The 20,000-nt window shown below is 38.5% G+C and overlaps 1 protein-coding gene across 4 annotated transcripts in view; it reads right to left on the reverse strand.

The window, feature by feature from the left end:
* LOC127977529 (tetraspanin-9-like) overlaps window positions 1-20,000 on the reverse strand; it is a 175,839-nt gene that overhangs the window by 73,960 nt on the left and 81,879 nt on the right. For 3 of the 4 annotated variants that reach the window (XM_052582435.1, XM_052582434.1, XM_052582436.1), the window contains exon 3: window positions 2,080-2,159. In XM_052582435.1, coding sequence (XP_052438395.1) covers window positions 2,080-2,142 — 63 coding nt within the window. In that variant the 5' untranslated portion in view covers window positions 2,143-2,159. Of the gene's footprint in view, window positions 1-2,079; window positions 3,098-20,000 lie in introns of those variants that run through there. The other variant, XM_052582432.1, reaches the window with a different exon arrangement.

The raw sequence follows: 20,000 nt of genomic DNA on the forward strand, positions 1-20,000 counted from the left end.
TAAAACAAAGTTTCAGCTTCACAATAACAATACAGTAGTATTATTTTGAAAACATGCTATTTATTTTAATTATTAATGCATGTCACAGCAGCAGGGCTGTCTGAGAGGGCTGGTGAAAACAAAGGGGATCATCATATTTTAATGACTACATAAAACAGGGATTTGGAAGACAAATAGGAACCTGTAAATTGTCATAATTTGTGCAATTCTGCTTGGTCCCACTGGGGCAGATTACACGCATTCCCCATAAAAAAAAAAAGGTAGCAAGTCATTTAGACATGGTGAGTCCTGACCATTACAGAGTCAGGAACACAGTGTGACAAAGCTCACCACTAAATGCTCTAATCTGTGCTGATGCTGTCCAGCTCAAACCAAGCTAATCCAACTAAGAAAGGTGAGCCAGATGGTCACGAGCAACTGCTGAAGTTGTCCTGTACAGGAGCCCGATGGCATGCCTGAGGTTCCTGCTTCTATTTACCTAGTGCCTCGAGTTACAACCATAAGCTCTGTGAAGAAGCAGCAGGCGGCAGCACCTGGCTCTCTAAAGCGGATGGAGTGCCAAGCTTCAAAGTTCCACAGCATGGTAACCTTGCGATTCCTGGAGAGCCAAAGCAAGAGAAGTGCGGTCCCAGGGGTTTCATGATACAGAGGCACACTCTCCTATGGAGAACACCAAGCTTCAATCGCCATCACTCTCTGAGGCATGTCGTAACCCTAAATCACACACACGCTGGTAACTGCACATGAATAGCTCTGGGACTTGCCGCCCATGTTGGAATGACCTCATGGGACTCAACTCAGGTCGTGTGAAGAATCATTAAAAGAATATTACAACCAGAACATCTAAATTACCTCTCAGCAGGAGCTGCACTGCCAGCGGCCAAGTAGTTCTTGCTGCTACTACTAATGCAAAGATACTTTCTCCCAACTAACCCTCGTTATTAGACCTTGTTTCTAAGACAGTAATTCAGAATCTCACTGACAGTATGTTGTATCAAAGCTCACAACCTTTGACCGTAATCTACCGTCTGTTCTCATAGCTATGGAATGGGTTTATGCCCCACTAAGCTGTGGGACCTCTGTGGGGTTGTCACTCTGGGTTTATCTCTAGTGAAAAACAGTAGGATTACACAAGCAAAATGACCTGCTGGGAACGACTCTAGAACCTGCTCTGTGACACCACCAGGTTTTTCTTCCTTGCACACAAACCTTTTAGACTCAAGTCTTTTCCAAGATTAAAACAAGTCTCTGACTCTGGTAAAATGACAGGCCACCCATCCTGAACTACAATTCCCAACTTAGCTGGGATTTACTGAAGCTCTGGGATTCATATTCAAACATCTCATCACAGAGAGGTGGATGGATGGGGGAAGTATTTTATGCTCTGGCAGACTCCTCACCTCAAATAGTGACTCAGACGTGGCCCAGATATTACTGAGAGTACGAGTGTGAGGTGAACATTGCTAGTTTATGGGATTAACGTTTATGCATGAGTGCCTCTGCACAAAAGGCTCAGCCCAATGTCCTACATACACTCTCTCCCATCTGATTTGAATCCACTACATCCATATTTCTGAGATATGCTTCAGAAACTATCCATCATTTATCAACAGCAACCCATAAAACACTTTTTCTTTTATAAAATGCAAGGGAACAATTTAACGGAGACCATGTTTGTTGATGAAATAAAACAACTAAATGCATTTAACTTAACATTTAAGTTTCTCACTTCAGTTTCCAACAAGTTGTTAGGAGCATATCGATCTTTATGCAAACATCACAGCCTCTCGTAAAAGTGGGAGCGTTGCAGTCTGTCCCAGGGAGCCCCAAGAGACTCAAAGGCAGCCAGAAATAGTAGCGAAAATGTAAACGAGAGCATAGCTAGCCTGACGTAACATCAGAAAAACACATGACAGGAAAGTCCCATTACATCCTCTGAAGAGCATGCACCATGACATCTCAATGTGCACTTGTTACAATTAGTGAGCTTGTAACCAAATTCTGACCAAACTGTCAGTACCTCACTACCTGTGGAGGAAGAACAAAGCAGAAGTCTAAGAAATTCAAAATGTGACTTACCCAGAAGATGAGGTTGAAGATGAACATCATGTATTTCAGACAGCACAGGCAGCCTCTAGCCATGTTGCACTTCTTGAACTCTAGAAGGAACACAAAGGATAGATCCAGATAAAAGACCACGTATTTGCTGCCTTTTGGAGACTTGTACTTATTGTTGCCTTTGTCGTCGCCGGACGCCCCACTTTGAGCAGTGGTTTGTGCACGCGGGCCAGTGGACCCGTAAAAGGCACCGGCGGTAAAGCCTCGTCCTCCGAATGGCCGTCCAGAGGTGGAGGCTTGGGCAAAGTCTGAGTCGTGGCTATCCACAGAGGGACTACGGTGAATGGCAGATTCCTCACTACTTGACTTCTCCATGCTCTGGAATGGAAGCCTCGTTCTTTATTTCATTCTCTATCATGTCTCTCAGAATAGCCCTTGAACAGAACCTTGAACTTGCGCTCTAGTGCTCCAAAAAAGTGCTAATCTTTCTCTTTCACACAAAAGATCAGGATTAAGCCAATCAGACAGCAGCTTTGCAAAATCACTCTAGTGGATGTGGCAGCCCCGTAGCCTTGCTGTAATATCCAGGAGTGCAACTCCCACAAGCAGGTGCACGCTGAGTGTAACTGAAGTTTCAGCAGTATTACTTCACCTCTACACTTCTCGTTACCCCTCTAAAAGAGCGTTCACCCCCAGCCCAAGCAATGTCCGGCTTTGTTCAGCTGCTGCTCGATCCGACACTCCTGCCTGCTGACCTCAGCTCTGCCTTTCCACGAGGGAGTTGATGAGTTCCCACAGCCTTCTAACTTCCACCCCCGTTTTCCTCTCAGGATTCTGTGCTCTGGGAGACTCTCTAGAGCTCTCTCTATTTTTTTTATCCTCGTTTGCCTGAATCAATCACGCTGCTGTGATTTAACCAGCTTCTGGCAGAGCATGCTGTTCCTTGCTCCTCTCCTCCTCTTTCTGTCTGCGCTCTCAGTCACTGCTCTGGTGCTGATCCGCGCTATTATCAGCAGCCGCATCTAGTGGGCATTCCCTCCCAACCTAACGCTGAGCTCTCACCTCTCTCTCTCTGCCTGTACTCCACTCAGCCCCTCCCCTTCCACTCAGACCACCAATAAGACAGCAGCTGCTGGTGCTAGGCCCCTCCCCCAGCTGATACAGCAGCTTTAATGTGCTTATCATCATAGTGCTTTATGCCTATACAAGTTAGGTGCTGTCAACTGGGAGGGTGAGTCTGGGAGGGCAAGGATGAATAAAAAAAAATCATGAGCTGATGTTGAAAGGTTGGGGGGCAGGGGGGAAGGGGGTTGGTTGGTGACAGGAGATGAATATGAGACCAAGCACGTGGCTGCACATTTGACGAGTGAGCATGTCAATAAAAAAGAAGCTTTGAGTTACAATGTGCAAAAATAAAACTCAGAATTTAACCATTTCTCAGTCACCCGTAAGTTGCATTCATGATCTGATCAAATAAAACTGTGACATGTAGAGAAATGACGCAGTTATGTGAAACTTGTGAGCATATGAGGAGGTTGGGTTGTAAGGAGCATGGGTAAATTGCCAGTGCATCAGTCTCAGGAATTATAGCACCATTTCAAGCATGGACATTGGATATAAGCTTGGACATACTTCAGGCTTTTCTGCATAATGTAAGGGTTACATCTTAAGTACCTGATGCATGCCGTGCACTTACAGGAAACTTATTTTATACATAACAAAGAATGTAAATGTGAACTGTTTCAATGTCCTTCAAAAGAGTGCATAAGTAAATGGTCAATTAGGTGATTTAACGTTTGAAATAGCAGTATATGGTTCTTTTTAGAGAAACTAAAGCAATGTACTGGCTGCGAGTGGCCATCTGCTCATAATGTGATTTACATGAGCAAATTTTAATTTTAGCAAAATTCCAGATTTGTTTATATCACATTGTGATTGCACCATCAGACCAGTCTATGTTCTTTCTGTCCATATTCACTTGAACAAAATTACTTATTAGCCTCTTCTGAATGAATTGGTGGTTTGAAAAATAATGCTTTTTATGTCTTTTATGCCTAACATTGAAAAGGTGATGGAGTGAGTTAGGACATAGGACTGGAACATAACACATGTCAGATTATTACATATCTCTGTGGGAACAACTGTTCAAACTAGTTTTTAGGTAAATATATTTCCTCTAAATAAAAAATAACACTAAATCATCTTTGCTTAATATAGTTTGATAAAAAAAATAAATAAATAAAAATGGTGCATGATGAGCTATTACTATTGCTCATACTTGGGTTAAAATAAAATAAAATAAAATGGTGCATGTTGAGTTAATACTATATTGCTCATACTTGGGTTATAATGAAATGAAATGAAATAAAGGGGCATACTGAGCTACTAGGCTATTGCTCATACTTGGGTTAACAATTTTTTAGGTTGATTTTATGAAAAGTTTAATTGGAATTTTTGTAGCAAAATGCAACAATCCATAATTTTCCAGAACCTCTTGTCATTCCAATACAAATTCCAATTCAACCTCTTGAAGGTCAGGTATGTAACAAATGCAATTCAAAATCCAATTTACAAATGGAAAGGGAGCCAATTCTTAAAATGTGAATATTGCACAACCATATTTTCGATGTAAAAAACCCTTAGTCTTACAACACGTATCTAGGGAGAACAATATCATAGAGACTTGAGGGTCAGCCACAATGGTGCAAGTTACTTTTTTTTACCCAGTAAGCACCCTTCAGATTTTCCTCAGAAAATACATCTAGTTCACTTTGCTGTCACGTCTCAGAGACCCTGGACTAAATGGTCAGTAGGCACTAATGAAGCATTTCAAACTGCAAGTGTGAAATGGTTAATTTGGCTACTTAGATCAGCGAATCAGTCAGCTGTCATCGATCGTTGTTTCATCACAATACTGCCTCTAATTTACTTGGCTTTTTTTCTGCAGATATCCACAGTGCACCCTGCATTTAGTAGCACGATTCACAGCTTTAAGCAGCCCCTAATATCAATGCTACTGACAGCTCTGTGGAAGGTCTTGATTGAAGAATCAGGCTTTATACAGAGCTGGAAACCCCATGTGGAAATCTACGAAATGCAGAGCCTTTCAGGTTGAAGTTTTCAGTCTGCTAATGACTGATTCAATACCGCTTGCGTCAATGCTGGCACGTGGCTGACGGGCATTCATTTGGCCAACCCTTGGGCTATCTACTCCTGATTCTGTCCTGATCAGAGAGCACACGCTCAAGACCACTCACTGAATTCGATACCCACAAGAGAGCATGTGGCCTAAAGCTTCAGACATGTATTTGTATGGACAAGTAACACTACTGTAATAGGGGAAATTTGTATAATATCTATATATTACACAGTATATATACATATTATTGTACTTTAGTTAAAATGTACAAATTTAAATGTAAAGAAAAAATGTAATGGTCCCCAATAATTTTTATTAACCATGAAAAACCTGTGAAAAATGTTTCCCATATGACACCGACTTAAAAGATAGTTTATTATTTGCTTAAATTTGAATTTAGGGAAGTTTTCAGAGGAGTAACTGACCTCAGGAACAATAGGAAAAAAAAAGTAAGATAACGCGATTTAAAACAAAAATTTGACAATCCACATAAAATACTGTAAATATATATAGTAAAACTTGTGAATGAGATTCTTAGAATTCATAGTGAAATCTACTATATGTTAGATAATATATGCACCTTTTCAGTGAAGCATAATTCAAATAAAATTAAAAATGCCCAATTAAAACATTCATGCTTTCAAAACTTTCTGATTTATTACCACAAAGTTCAGTAAACAACTGTGGAACGATGCTACCAGAAGACCCTGTGTGACACACTGATTATACTTTAATTGAAATATATGTTTCTCATTCCATGCCATAATCCAAAAGCCTTTTGTTTTTCTTCACACAATAAATATCTGAAAGATATTCTAACATTAATGAATATTGATAGAGTTCTAATTAGTAATTTAATTGTGTGTGTGTGTGTTACTCTGACAGCTTCAATTAACACATTCAAGAAGGAACTCCGAGATCAAACGTCAAGTAAAGAGAATTAGGGAGAAGAAAAAGTGAATTTAGGCCATCCTGCTATGATAGAATAATGCAAACCCCATGCCAATGTGAATCAATGGAGCCTACATGCCTACAAAACACAGTGATCTCTGCCTCAGTAGTTCCCTTTTTTGACAGTTCACTCCACAAAAGGCCAAACAGTCGGACAAAACAGTGGGGGAAGAAGACCAACTGAGAATCATTAAGAAAAAAACAAGTTCAAAGTCTGCTTAAGTGGATTATTGTAAAGCTACATGGTAGAGTGATTACACAGACATAAAAAAGATCGATGCACACGCAGAACCTTATCTCCACCCGCTTAAATCTAAATTTGTTGCTTTCATAAGTTGAATCTCTTTAATTGCACTGCAGTTGATATCTGTGCTAGCTTTCCCAAGACATTATCTGAGAAATTAGGCAATCTAATTGTGCTGCAAAGAGGATGGAATTGTGTTTAGGTCATCTGTAAAAGCTTCATTACTGAATGGAACTCTAAATAGTTGAGAATAGAGCTATTAAAGACTGCGCCTGTTGAGTTTTGGTGAAACACATTTCTCGGCCAAGCACATGCAAAACCACTAGGAATCACCTGCTGAACTTTTAAAATCAAAACGCATTACAGAAATCGAACTGGAATGAATCCAGTGCCTGTCAAAACAGATTTCCATATGACTAAGACCAATTTGATATGGCTTTATTATCCACTTCACATACCTCCAGCAGATTCCATTAGAATTATAACTTCTCAAAAGGGCGACTGACCTCAGCAGCTGAGAGAAATATTCAAAAACAAGTTACATTAAAGGAAGACAATCAAATAACAGTCAGAGGCATACATTCATTCAAGGTCAAGGCCTTTTTCTTGAACTATACATAAATCTATTCAGAAAGCCTATTTCAAAGCAAAGGGCAAGATCTCAGAAATATCAAAAGCAATTTTTTCTGTTTTAATAACATCAACATGTAGAATGGTGCAATAATCACCTTAATAAGGCCTTGAAAATGCACTGTTCAGAAACATTTGTTAGTGTGTTGTGTACGTATGCAGGTGTGACAACAAAAGAGAGCCGCAATCTAGACCACACACAACTCTCTGAACAAACAAATGACTGTCACACACTTTGCGCCTAATAACAGATAGTCTCCGTAAAGTCTGGCAATTGGAAGAACAGCGTCTCAACAAAGGTTATATTTAGAAATTCACATTAAATGTCTCATCTCAAACACAAGCGAACAATCTCTTTACTCGAGTCAGATGTTGATTTCATGTGATATTTGCTGGTAAGCCTGGCCTTTTGTGATGTCTGGATGCAGATGAGTCGATAACAAGGTTCTCGCTCATTATCTACAGATTCAAGCAAATAAGGTGGACAATCTGTAAAGTGTTTATAGAGAGGGAAAATTAGGAGTTTATCGTGTGATCAATTCTATGCATTCAAATACATGGCATCGATCAATCAATAAGTCAAAGAAAACAAGATGATGTTCTTTGTAAAGCATACGATGCTGGTTTGATTATGCTTAATAAGTGGAACTTTTTGGAGGAAAATTGAAATGCCAGCACCATTTAATGGTTTACATTAGTATTTTTTATTATTAATCATTTTAAATTACCAGGCCAAGTTCTGCCACCAATGCTGTCAATGTTTAGCAAAATCACAGCTAAAATCAAACAGGCAAACCCTACATGCTCTAGAGGCAGTTATGAAGATGTCTTGCTGGGTCCTGCTGTGACACTATAATAAAAGTATATTTTCACATTGTCAGATAATTTTAAAGCATACTTCAGATTGTCAGTTTGAAATCGAGTTTACTCCAAACTCTTCAGCAGGCAGCATGACTCCATGACCTCGGACCTCTGAGCAAACACGAATGGCACTGGGAGACAAACGACAAGACTGGGCCTCCTGTCAGCTCCGAACTGACAAAGCAGTGGACCACACAGGTAGGCAGGGTGAGAGAGCGAGAGAATGTGAATGAAAGAACAAGGGAAACATGGACCCGGCACCTCAGTCTCCAGTTTAAATGGCAAACCCGCGGCCCCATCCATCAGCGTAACAGCAGATAAGCATGTAAGAGAGCGAGAGGACAGAACAACCTAAACAAAGTAGAGCAAACAAACTTCAACCCGACATTAGCATTTACAGCCTCAGAGGAAACGCTTGGCCTGCGAAACATAACTAAAGTTGACTTTGTTCAACCACTGTATATGAATTCTCTAATAAACAAGTTGAAAATGCCTGAAGCATGTGTAGATTAATGAGCAAAGCATGGCTTTCCACTTTTTGGTCAAGAGAGACTTCTCATACCTTTACGTCAACGGATCAGGGAGTCAATGCATAATAATAGTGTCGATGCACAAATCATTCACTATTATGAATAATTGCACATGAGGAAAAAAACCCACTCAGTCTAAGATGTTGGCTATTCATTCACTGAGTTTAATTGATGTTCACAGAGCGTATGCTGAAAAATTACATTTCGATAAAAGTGTTATGCACCCTACGACACGGAGACGTACTGAATGTTGAACACAACCTACAAACCTTGTACATAAATGGCCAATTAAAACAGCATAGCTGGTAAAATGTTCAGCAAACTGGACATCATCAAAAAATGAACCCAGTCTGTATCTTCCAGAAGGGGTTTATTTCGAGATAATGACCAGCTAACTGTACATTTTCCTGCTAATTACATGCCTGCTTACCACATAAATACTGTATGGACATATATATAAGAATTATTGATTTGAGCTAAAATTCTGTTATTTTATACAGATTAGTGGTTGGGAGAACCTCATAAGTGAGCAAAATGCAAAGCTCTACATAGACAACAACCCTGTATGCAAAAAAATTCCACAATTCACTTGATTTCAATGGAGTATGAGCAATGTCGCTAAGCTAACATGTAACATTTAAATGAACAAAATTGCACTACACACACAAATATTGCATAAAATAATACAAACCTGATTCCAAAAAAGTTGGGACACTGTACAAATTGTGAATAAAAACAGAATGCAAAGATGTGGAAGTTTCAAATTTCAATATTATATTCAAAATACAACATAGATGACATATCAAATGTTTAAACTGAGAAAACGTATCATTTTAAGGGAAGAATGAGTTGATTTTAAATTTAATGGGATCAACACATCTCAAAAAAGTTGGGACAAGGCCATGTTTACCACTGTGTGGCATCCCCTCTTCTTTTTATAACAGACTGCAAATGTCTGAGGAGACAAATTGCTCAAATTTAGGAATAGGAATGTTGTCCCATTCTTGTCTAATACAGGCTTCTAGTTACTCTAGTTACTAGTTACTAGTTACTCTTCTTTCTTAGGTTTTCTTTGTCGCATCTTCCTCTTTATGATGCACCAAATGTTTTCTATGGGTGAAAGATCTGGACTGCAGGCTGGCCATATCAGTGCCCGGATCCTTCTACACAGCCATGATGTTGTAATCGATGCAGTATGTGGTCTGGCATTGTCATGTTGGAAAATGCAAGGTCTTCCCTGAAAGAGACAACATCTGGGTGGGAGCATATTTTGTTCTAGAACTTGGATATAACTTTCAGCATTGATGGTGCCTTTCCAGATGTGTAAGCTGCCCATGCAACACGCACTCATGCAACCCCATACCATCAGAGATGCAGGCTTCAGAACTGAGCGCTGATGACAACTTGGGTTGTCCTTGGCCTCTTTAGTCCAGATGACATGGCATCCCAGTTTCCCAAAAAGAACATCAAATTTTGATTCGTCTGACCACAGAACAGTTTTCCACTTTGCCACAGTCCTTTTTTGACCTATAGAGTTTTAGCCAGCAACGGCGAATGGCACGGTGCATTGTGTTCACCGGCAATGTTTTCCGGAAGTATTCCCGAGGCCATGTTGTGATTTCCATTACAGTGGCATTCCTGTTTGTGATTCAGTGCTGTATAAGGGCCCGAAGATCACAGACATCCAGTATGGTTTTTCAGCCTAGACCCTTAAGCACAGAGATTTTTGGATGATATTATGCACTGTAGATGATGATAACTTCAAACTCTTTACATTTTTTCTCTGAGAAACTCCTTTCTGATATTGCTCCACTATTTTTCACAGCAGCATTTGGGGAATTGGTGATCCTCTGCCCATCTTGACTTCTGAGAGACAAAGCCACTATGAGAAGCTCTTTTTATACCCAATCAGGATGCCAATTGACTTAATAAGTTGCAATTATTATTAGACCTCCAACTGTTCCTTATATGTACATTTAACTTTTCTGGCCTCTTATTACTACAACGGTCTCAGCTTTTTTTGGAATGTGTAGCTCTCATGAAATCCAAAATGAGCCAATATTTGGCTTGACATTTCAAAATGTCTCACTTTGAACATTTGATATGTTATCTATATTCTATTGTGAATAAAATATAAGTTTATGAGATTTGTAAATTATTCCTTGTAAAAAAATTCCTTTTTAACTCACAATTTGTACAGTGTCCCAACTTTATTGAAATCGGGTTTGTAGATTAGATACATTAATTTCAAGTTTATCTGTATAGCGCTTTTCATGATGCAAATCATTGCAAAGCACCTTTACAGGAAATGTAAAGTTTTTACATTACATTTAGTATTGGCTTATCAGTAGTGACTCAAGTTGATGTCCATATTAGGAAATGTACAGTAAAAATCAAGCAGTTAGTTAATGTTGTGTAATCAAAAAGATGGTGAACACTAATTAACAGCAAAGATTATATGTTGATGCATCAAGTTATTTAATACCCTTCAGAAATTAATTTGTTAAAATTAAAATGCCAAACTTTTGTAATTCTGGAAGAGACTTTGCATCAATAGTGGACATACAATTATATATAATTTACAATGGTGCTTCCGTACACTGTCAAAAATAAAGTGCATAAAACTGTACCTTTATGAGTTAAACCGCTTGTGATCGGGGAAATACCCTCTGAGGTACATCTCTGTAGATTATCTACCCCTAATGTTTGTATATTAGCTTGTATTGGGGTGTAAGCACAAAGTTGTTTTCCGGTCCCTTTCTCTCTCTACACCTCACTGGAGGAATCGGCTACCGACCTCCACCTGAGCTACAGAAATCATCACAACTTTCAAGCAGCAGCTAAAGAAATACATTTTCTGCCAACACTTAACTCCACAATCCTAAACCAATGGGATACTAGCTCGAGCTTGCTTCCTAATCTAGCTGTAAATGAGGAATCATATACCGCAAAATGTATTGACTGTGTGACAAATTGTTTATGCTTTTCTATTGCAAGAAGCTTTGGATAAAAGCATCTGCTAGATGCAAAAATTTTAATGTAGATAAAGTACAACTGTGCAACTCTGAGGGCACTGCCCGAGTGACAAGCTAACTGAAACTTTATTTCCCCTGACCGTTTTGGGGAGCTTCTAGTTCTTGGAACAAAGCAATAGCCAAGAAAATAATCACCAAGAACATTCAATCTATTGCTTCGCTGTTAAAAAGCAGTCCATCTCAGACATCCATTTATGAATGATGAAATCTGACGGAAACAGCACATATTCTTTCCCAGCACACATTACTATGGGACGAGTCAGATTTGTGAAGAATATGCAATGGAACTGTCAAACTGTCAAAAAGTTAGACCTTCCAAAATGGTTAAGATGACCTTCACTCATCCAATTACAACAGGTTCCTGTTCCTGTACCTGCCGCCTAAATTCTGCTCAGCATGGAATAAGTCACTCAAGCTTGAGGCATTTATGGTACAGCCATAATTCATCCATCAAATAACAGCTGGAATGGACACAAGGTTGCTGTGTGCAGATTTCCGTGTCGTCTCCAGCGTAAAACACAAACTAGAGGACCACAGCCAGAATTACACTTCCCCCTTCTATAGATAGGTACAGTCAGTTATCCGTTACCCCCCAAGATTAGAGGAGAAAGAGAGCTGGTCACTTATATTTCGGGAATCTGAGAGGGGGGAGAGGTGGATAAAAGCGTTGTGGTTCATGGCCAACGCTCCCCACCATGTGTGCATCCCTGGAGAGGGTGACGCCGGCCAGCCGGTCAACTTCACCTTTCCGAAGAACCTGCGGATGCTGTGGTCACAACTACAACCTATTTCCAGCTCAGCAGCTATGCGATTATACCAATGATCCCTTCCGCTATCGCAAAAGCCTATAAGGGGCAGTGTTCCTGTGGCGCCTGTCAGGCAATTTGACACACACTTAATCCTCCTCTGTGTTTCATGGAAACAGCAATAGAAAACACATCAGGAGGTATGGAGATAGAAACACAAACACAAACATCCGTACAGGGACTGGAAACTTTTGTAAATGGAGCTGATCGGGAAAGAAGCCGTCTATAGTGACTGCTCACTTCTGCTCAAGGTGAAATCTAGAAACTTTGGAGGAAGGCATGTAGCTCATTGGCTCCTGCCTCGTCTTTGATGTTTGTGGGGGAAATTGTAACATGCGGTTCAATGGGAGCAGCTGGTCTGATGGAACCAGAGCTGCTTATACAGCTCCTCGAGGTCAAAACTGTTATAACAAAACATCACTGCCTCTACAGCTGTGGATGCAACACTGCAGGGAAGACTTGTGGCTTACCACTCTTATATTCGAAGCTCTGTTATATGGCGTATTTAAGCGTTCATTCATTAAGCTTACCCAGAATTAGTGTGGATAAGGATTCATGTTTCTAGGTAAAAGGGAAATATGGATTAAACACAAGACGGCAGATGCTATATCAAGATTTTCCATTCTGTCCTTAAAGAGGGAAGATTTATTTGTCTCATGAATACTACTCAGAAGACTCCTTATAATTTAGATGCAAACCAAGAAAACCCATGAAATGCTTTTACCATCCATACACTATCGTGCAAAAGTTTGCTTTTAGTAAAACATTTGGAAAGAAATCAATACTTTTATTCAGCAAAGGCACATTAAATTGATTCAGAGGCTTTTATAAGGTTACAAAAGATTTATATTCCAAAAATAAAATGTTGTTCTTTTCAATTTTCTGTTCATCGAAAAATCCTGAAGAAATGTATCACCGTGTCCACAAACATATTACCCAGGACAGCTGGTTTTCAACTTTGATGATACATGAAGAAATGTTTCTTGAGCACCAAAATCAGCATATAAGAAGGATTTGTAAAGAATCGTGTGACACTGAGACTGGATAAGTGGCTGCTGGAACTGTAGCTTTGCAAACATTCTTTTTTTAAAAGAATTAATACACTTTTTTTTGTCCCACTTCACATTTGCTGAAAACAGTGAATGAAGTAAGCTAAGGTTAGTTAGTTATACAAAAATGTTTATTAATAAAATAATGTCAATGCTAACGAAGATGAGACCAGAATAGACGTGAATGTGACAAACAGACAAAAACTATGGCTAAAAAAGCTACAAATTAACATTAGCTTGCACACAGGGAGAAAAAAATAAGACACTTTTAAAAAGGAAATAAAAATATACATCCAGTCCGGGCTGAGCCCTCCTAGAAGAACTGCAGCGTAGATAATAACTGGCCCTCATGCATTTCAAAGAGAAGTGTCTGCTTTCTTGGATTCACTTTATTTTTTATGCTTCTTATGTTTAGAAGTAATCTTCGATATGAAAGGCACTTGTTTATTGTGTATATCAGGCTTGTGGGTATAAAGTTAGAGACACTTCTAGAGTCCTCCTTGAATCATTGTGAAATTTATAAGACTCACAAATAAGGTTTAAAGCAAAGATGAGCATCACAATGTCTTCTGAGAAAATCATCATGTGCACTAGAGCCATCAAACTTCATAAAGACGCAATTACCGCATTTTAAGTTACTTCACAGCTAATCAAATATTAAATTGCTCATTTTTTGATGACTATTTTGTAATGATTATTAAGCTATGCTAACTAGTAGGAAATTAGCTTCAGACGAGCACAGGAGACAATAGTCACTGGTGTCAGGGATGTAAACCCACCAGCTGGCCTACCCAGCATCACAATATGGCTAGCTCCCTGTAGTCCATGATCTTAGCTCCAAGATCAGAGACTCAATCTATGGCAGACGTCCTATGTGGGACCATCCACTGTTTACTGAGGCCCAACGAAGCTGTTCGTTCTTCACAGGCTCCAAAGAGGACTACATATGGCATGGAGAGGTGAGCAGAACAGGCAGTGGAGCCTAACATCATGCCCCAGAAGCCTTCCATTCGGGTTTGCATCAGAAAACCATCCAGTGGAGGATTTGAGATTCTTTCCAGGGATGAAGCCAAGCTTCCCCAATCAAAATGGTCTTACCTTGAATAAATAATTCAAAAAACCTTAACAATGTAACAAGCTCAAAGTTTGCACTTATAAAAGTCTACTTTGAAGAGCATCTAGTTCTCAAAAGCTGGTTTTATCGATCATGAAAGATCAATAGAGAAAAGGTTGTAAAATATTATCAGAGGTTTAATGTTCTGATGCATCACCATACTGCAAATTTACCCTAAAGCCTCTGTGTACCACCACAGTAAACATTTCAATGGAAACAGCAACAGATTCTTCACACCCACCTCCACAATAAGTCCGCATATGTTAACACACACACACAAAATTAATTGTCACTGATACTAATGAGTGTGTTCTACAAACACGTCAAACTTCTGGTTCACACAATGTCAGCGGATAAACAGAAGTGATGACATTGTTAACAAGTCTATTGACTTTGAGTAATCGCTATAAGGAGTTTGGAAACATTACTTGGCTCTCCTCTGACAGCCTTTTCTGTAGTCAGATACCCTTGTCTGCATTCAGAAGGAGACTTCAAATTAATCTCAAGGTATTTAATAATATGGCTGAGGTACAACATATTATAAATTATGTTACATCTCTGGCATACTAATCACTGCACAGTTATAATAATGTGACGGGTACAATATGCACAACTAAACTATATGTACTTTAAACTCTAACTATATATATTTGTTTAAATTAATTATCAACCTGCCAGACACATTCATTCTCTTCCAAGATATCCTTCACATTACAATTTCCAAAATTCTCAAGTTGCAAATTTCCAAGAGGACTTGGAGGCAGTGTAAGAGACACAGAGAAAACCAAGCAGCTGCAAACCAATCTGCAGACACCTGCTGACGGCCGAAATACATTAGAAAGGCCAACAGTACATATAATATCTTCTGCATACGTTGACACCATCATTCCATATCTTGAGGAACAGTGATCTAGATGAGGTCTGACAGATCACCGCAAACTTCAGAGACATGTGTGCACGAGGAAAAATATTCAAGCTTTCTGTGCCATGATACCATCATTTTTAAATCACTCTCTAGAGGCGCAAAACCTCACTCATGATTTATAGGCAAAGTATAACATCCCCGCAGCCCACTGGCTACGGATTACAATATCTGCCTCCCATGTGTAAAAATCATCATCTGTGTCATGAAAAATTAAGCCATTTAGGAGGAAAAAGTGTGTTTAAGCCAAGCTATCGTCTGTTTTTGATTGTTCGACTCCTAGCTGGAAGTTTAATTTCACACAGCCAATCTTTTGCCATAAAAATGGCTTCAGCATGGGGCTTAACCAACATGCTGCAAAAAGCAGACCCTCGAGTAGAGTAACATCAGCCCTCTTTTTCATGTTCTCAGACGAACACCCTGGATGTGAGTGCTTATGTGTGGATCAGGTAAAACTGCCCTCTTTAGGTCGAGAGTCACACTGCTCTCTCATAAAAGGGTCTATTAACCAATGAGCTTTTTTTGTGCAATGTGCATTTTTGATTTAAACCTCTGCTGAATGCATGCGCGTTGCTATTATATTGCTGGATGAGAGTGGTGGGTGGTATAATGAATATTTACAGTGTATTCAAAATTATATTGTTACAAATACAAAATGTACAATGTGACTTTAATTTAAAATAGATAGATAGATAGACAGATAGCTAATCTCTACCACTCCACATTACGAAAACTGGGTTTAGACACAAGTGCATCTTTAACACATCCCTCTATGCCTGAAATATTACTATTTGCAGTAGCCTAAAACTGCTCATCTATCGGTTTTTATAGAGAACAGAAGAATATTAAAGTAGACGATTATTTGAAGTTTATAGAAGATGCCCTCATAGCTAATCAAATGTGTGCGGGGGTCACTTAGCTGAACTTCAAGGGCCAAACTGGCCCAAAACTGGTTTATTTTATTTAAAGCTGCAAAAAGTTTTACTATTAAGAGTGCTAGTCATTTTAAGTATTAATAAATAAATCAATACATTTATTTGTATATGCATTGTATATGCAACAGAAATGTAAAAAAAATTAAATCCTGTAGTAAATCTTGCAGTCTTGTAAAGTCAGCTGAGTGGTTCAATTCTAGTTCTAGATGCCTGCTTTGGGTCCCTTGGCTCCAGGATGTCTGCAGCTCCATGCTATTCCTGATACTCCACAGGTTTGTATGTACAAGTGTGTCTCTAAGTGTGTGTGTGTGTGTTCATGTCCTATTGGGTATCTGTAACCTGGTGCCTTAGATTATTTATGAGAACACCTAGCTGTGTGAGGTGATTTAAGAAAACTGCTGCATGAATTTCTTGATTTATAGTTACTTTGGTTTCTGCGTGACCTTAAAAAGCACCATAGAACACAGACAGATGCATAAAACAAAATTCAAGGAGATAAAATACATGTTGATTCATTGTCTGTGAATGACAAGCATGTGACAGAACTGCGTTCCAGCATTTCAAGGCCCTGTTGACTTAGAGGTCCATCTTTCTAATATTCAATTTTAAAGCCATTTTGCGATGCTAATTACACCAAAACTTCCATTGATCAAGGTGGCTCGTTGCCCAAGGTGAAGTGCCCATACTTTCTCATTTCAAATTCCCATGGCATGACAGGAGCTTCATAATTATTTCTGCTGTAAAGGCCAGGACTGAGTCACAAGGTTAAGGGATTTCAGAGATATGATGTATATTTGTCTGTGAATAAAATGCTGGAGGCAGTTTGGACAAAGTAAAAACTGAAGAGGACTTAAAGGTCAAGCTGAAGAAGCTTCATCTATGAAACCTGTGATGTCTGCACTGTTTCATACTCACAGCAGTGATTTGCGTTCGGTTGCAACATTTCCGCCTATTGACCTGTCTTTCAGCCTCAAGTCATATTTCATGTGGTACAATTAAATTGGCGAGGCCACGGAGTGTGGAACATACCTTGATTGAATTCTCTTTAAAGTCTGCTGACAGCATAGAAATAGAACAAGGTAAAGAAGATGAGAGTGAGAGAGAAAAAAAAATCCATGAGAAACCACTAGAGGAGTAACACTATATATAGAAAATACTGCCAAATCTGTGGAGCAAGTAATTGTATTTCACGACACATGTTGAAACAGATGATCAATCAGTGGGAGACCCCCAGAACTATGACATTCATCTCAAGCGATTGTTTTGAAAATATTTACAGGGAGAACAAAACGTAATTTGCACTCACTGATGAATCGTCCCTCCCTCACGAGCAAGCTTGACGTTCCCTGGAGCTCTATGACTCATTTTTGACACTAAATGGATTGCTTACTAATTTACAAGAGTCACACGTGGGTATTGGGTATTTTCCTTAATATAAAAAATAGTTCTCTATTTTAAAAAATGTCCCAAGATAGCTATAATAAAAGCAACAGCAACTAATAAACTAAAATTTCCCATTTTACAGAAAAGGCAAACCTAGTGAAAAATAAATGTATTTCAAATACATTTATTTCATGCTAAGTATACTACAAATAGATTTTCATATTTATGTACTTAAAATGCCATGCAATTGAACTTTCGGTACTAAATTGGAACAATCTTTTTTTTTTTTTTTTTTTGTACTTAATGCACTTTAATTCTGCAGAAGTAGTGCTGAAGTCCAACTAAAGATACTGAAGTATATCTGATTGTGCTAAAGTGGAACTGTTACAAATATACTTTAAATATTTAGCATTTAAACCTCTGAGGTCTAAGGATATTTTTTGGGGCCTGGAGAAGTTTTGTCATGCCCTGACATTTTTTTTTTTTTTTCAGTTTCTCATAAATATCTAAATGGCTAAAGTCTAATATCACTGTAATCAGCACAAACTGGGCTATAATAATATGTGAGCAGCATGTATGTACATGATTGTGTTTTTGAGAAGAACAAAAAATGTTATGTGTGGTTAGTGAAAAACTAAAAATGTTAAATCACAAGACAATCCTCATTAAAAGGGACATTAAAACACATTTTAGGCTTTTTATTTAAGAAATGTGCATTGTGCACAATTAGTACACCAAATAAAGTATAATCATAATTTTTATATAAAGTCTTGAGTTATCGGTCAGTAAATGTATTAATAGATTTGAACTATACTTGGTATGAAATAAATGTATTTTAAATATTTTACTTTTTTACTAGGGAAACCACTGAGGAAACTATAATCTCAATCTTGATTGTTTTCTTTTTTCTCCTATGATATTATTGGAGAGAAAATGTACTTTTGCTGTTGAGTTACCCGCTTTTGAGATTTTTCCACTGAGAGAGGAGTAATCTCACATCTCCTCTAAAGTTTACCAAAAGTTTCTCAAGAATGGATCAAATTGTACTTGAATTTACCAATATACCAACATATGAAATTAAAAATCAACAGTTCCAATTTGATCTCAACCATTTCTCATCGTATTCTCTTCAAAGAACAAACAATGTGCTATGATCCACATTCAATTTACAGCTCTAAAACTCTAAATGCACTCTACATTGCAATTGACAATATTCTTGTTTGTGTGAACTGACATTTCAAATAATTATGAAAATAAAAAAAAACTAAAGCTGATATTTATATAACAAGCATGAGAATCAAACAAAATTCTTCAACTTTAAAGAATGACCTCTGAACAATAAAAAGGCTTGTGAGTAATTAAAGGAAACATGTATCCATCTATCTATCTGCTGCTGAAGCACTAATGAAGCACAGGTTTCTTTAATAGAGGCCTTCAGCTCGTCTGTATTGTGGGATTGACTGTTTCTCATCTTTTTCTTGAAAATATTCCACACATGCCATATGGCGTTCAGGTCAGGCATGTTGGCTGGCCAATCAAGCACAGTAATATAATGGTCAGCAAACCACTTGGAAGTAGTTTTTGCACTGTGGGCAGTTACTAAGTTCTGCTGGAAAATGAAATCAGCATCTCCAAAAAGTCAGCAGATGGAAGCATAAAGTGCTACAAAATTTCCTGGTAGATGGTTGGCAGCCCAAATCATCAGTGATTTCAGAAACTTCACACTGAGATTCAAGCATCTTGGATCCAGAATAAAGACCTTGATTTCTAAATCAAATGCAAAAATGTGAAAAGAGGATTTTAGATCACTGAGCAACAGTCTATTACTTTTTCTCCTTAGCCCAGGTAAGATGATTCTGATGTTGTTTCGGTTTCAGAAATGGCTTGGTAGCCCTTTTCCTGAAGACATCTGAGCGTGGTGACTTTTGATGCACGGATTCCAGCTTAAGTCCACTCCTTGTAAAGCTAAGTATTTGAATCGGCTTTGCTAGACAGTATTCTCAAGCTTGCAGTCATCCCTGTTGCATGTGCACCTATTCCTACCCAATTTCTTCCTTTCAGTCAATTTTGCATTTTATATGCTTTGATACAGCACTCTGTGAACAGCAACCCCTTTCAGTAATGGCCTTCTGTGACTTAACCTCTTTGTGAAGGGTATCAATGATTGTCTTCTGGACCATTGTCAAGTCAGCAGTCTTCTCCACACAAACTATAGCAAGGAAATCTCACATGCTTATCACATAGAAGTAGTATAATTGTTGTTTGTTTTTACTTTTCATAAAGAATTTCCAGACAAAACATGCACAGTAGTTTAAAATGTTTCACTTGTTTTCATTGGAGAAT

This window comes from Carassius gibelio, chromosome B18 (genome assembly GCF_023724105.1).
Source record: "Carassius gibelio isolate Cgi1373 ecotype wild population from Czech Republic chromosome B18, carGib1.2-hapl.c, whole genome shotgun sequence".
NCBI classification, from domain to species: Eukaryota; Metazoa; Chordata; class Actinopteri; order Cypriniformes; family Cyprinidae; genus Carassius; species Carassius gibelio.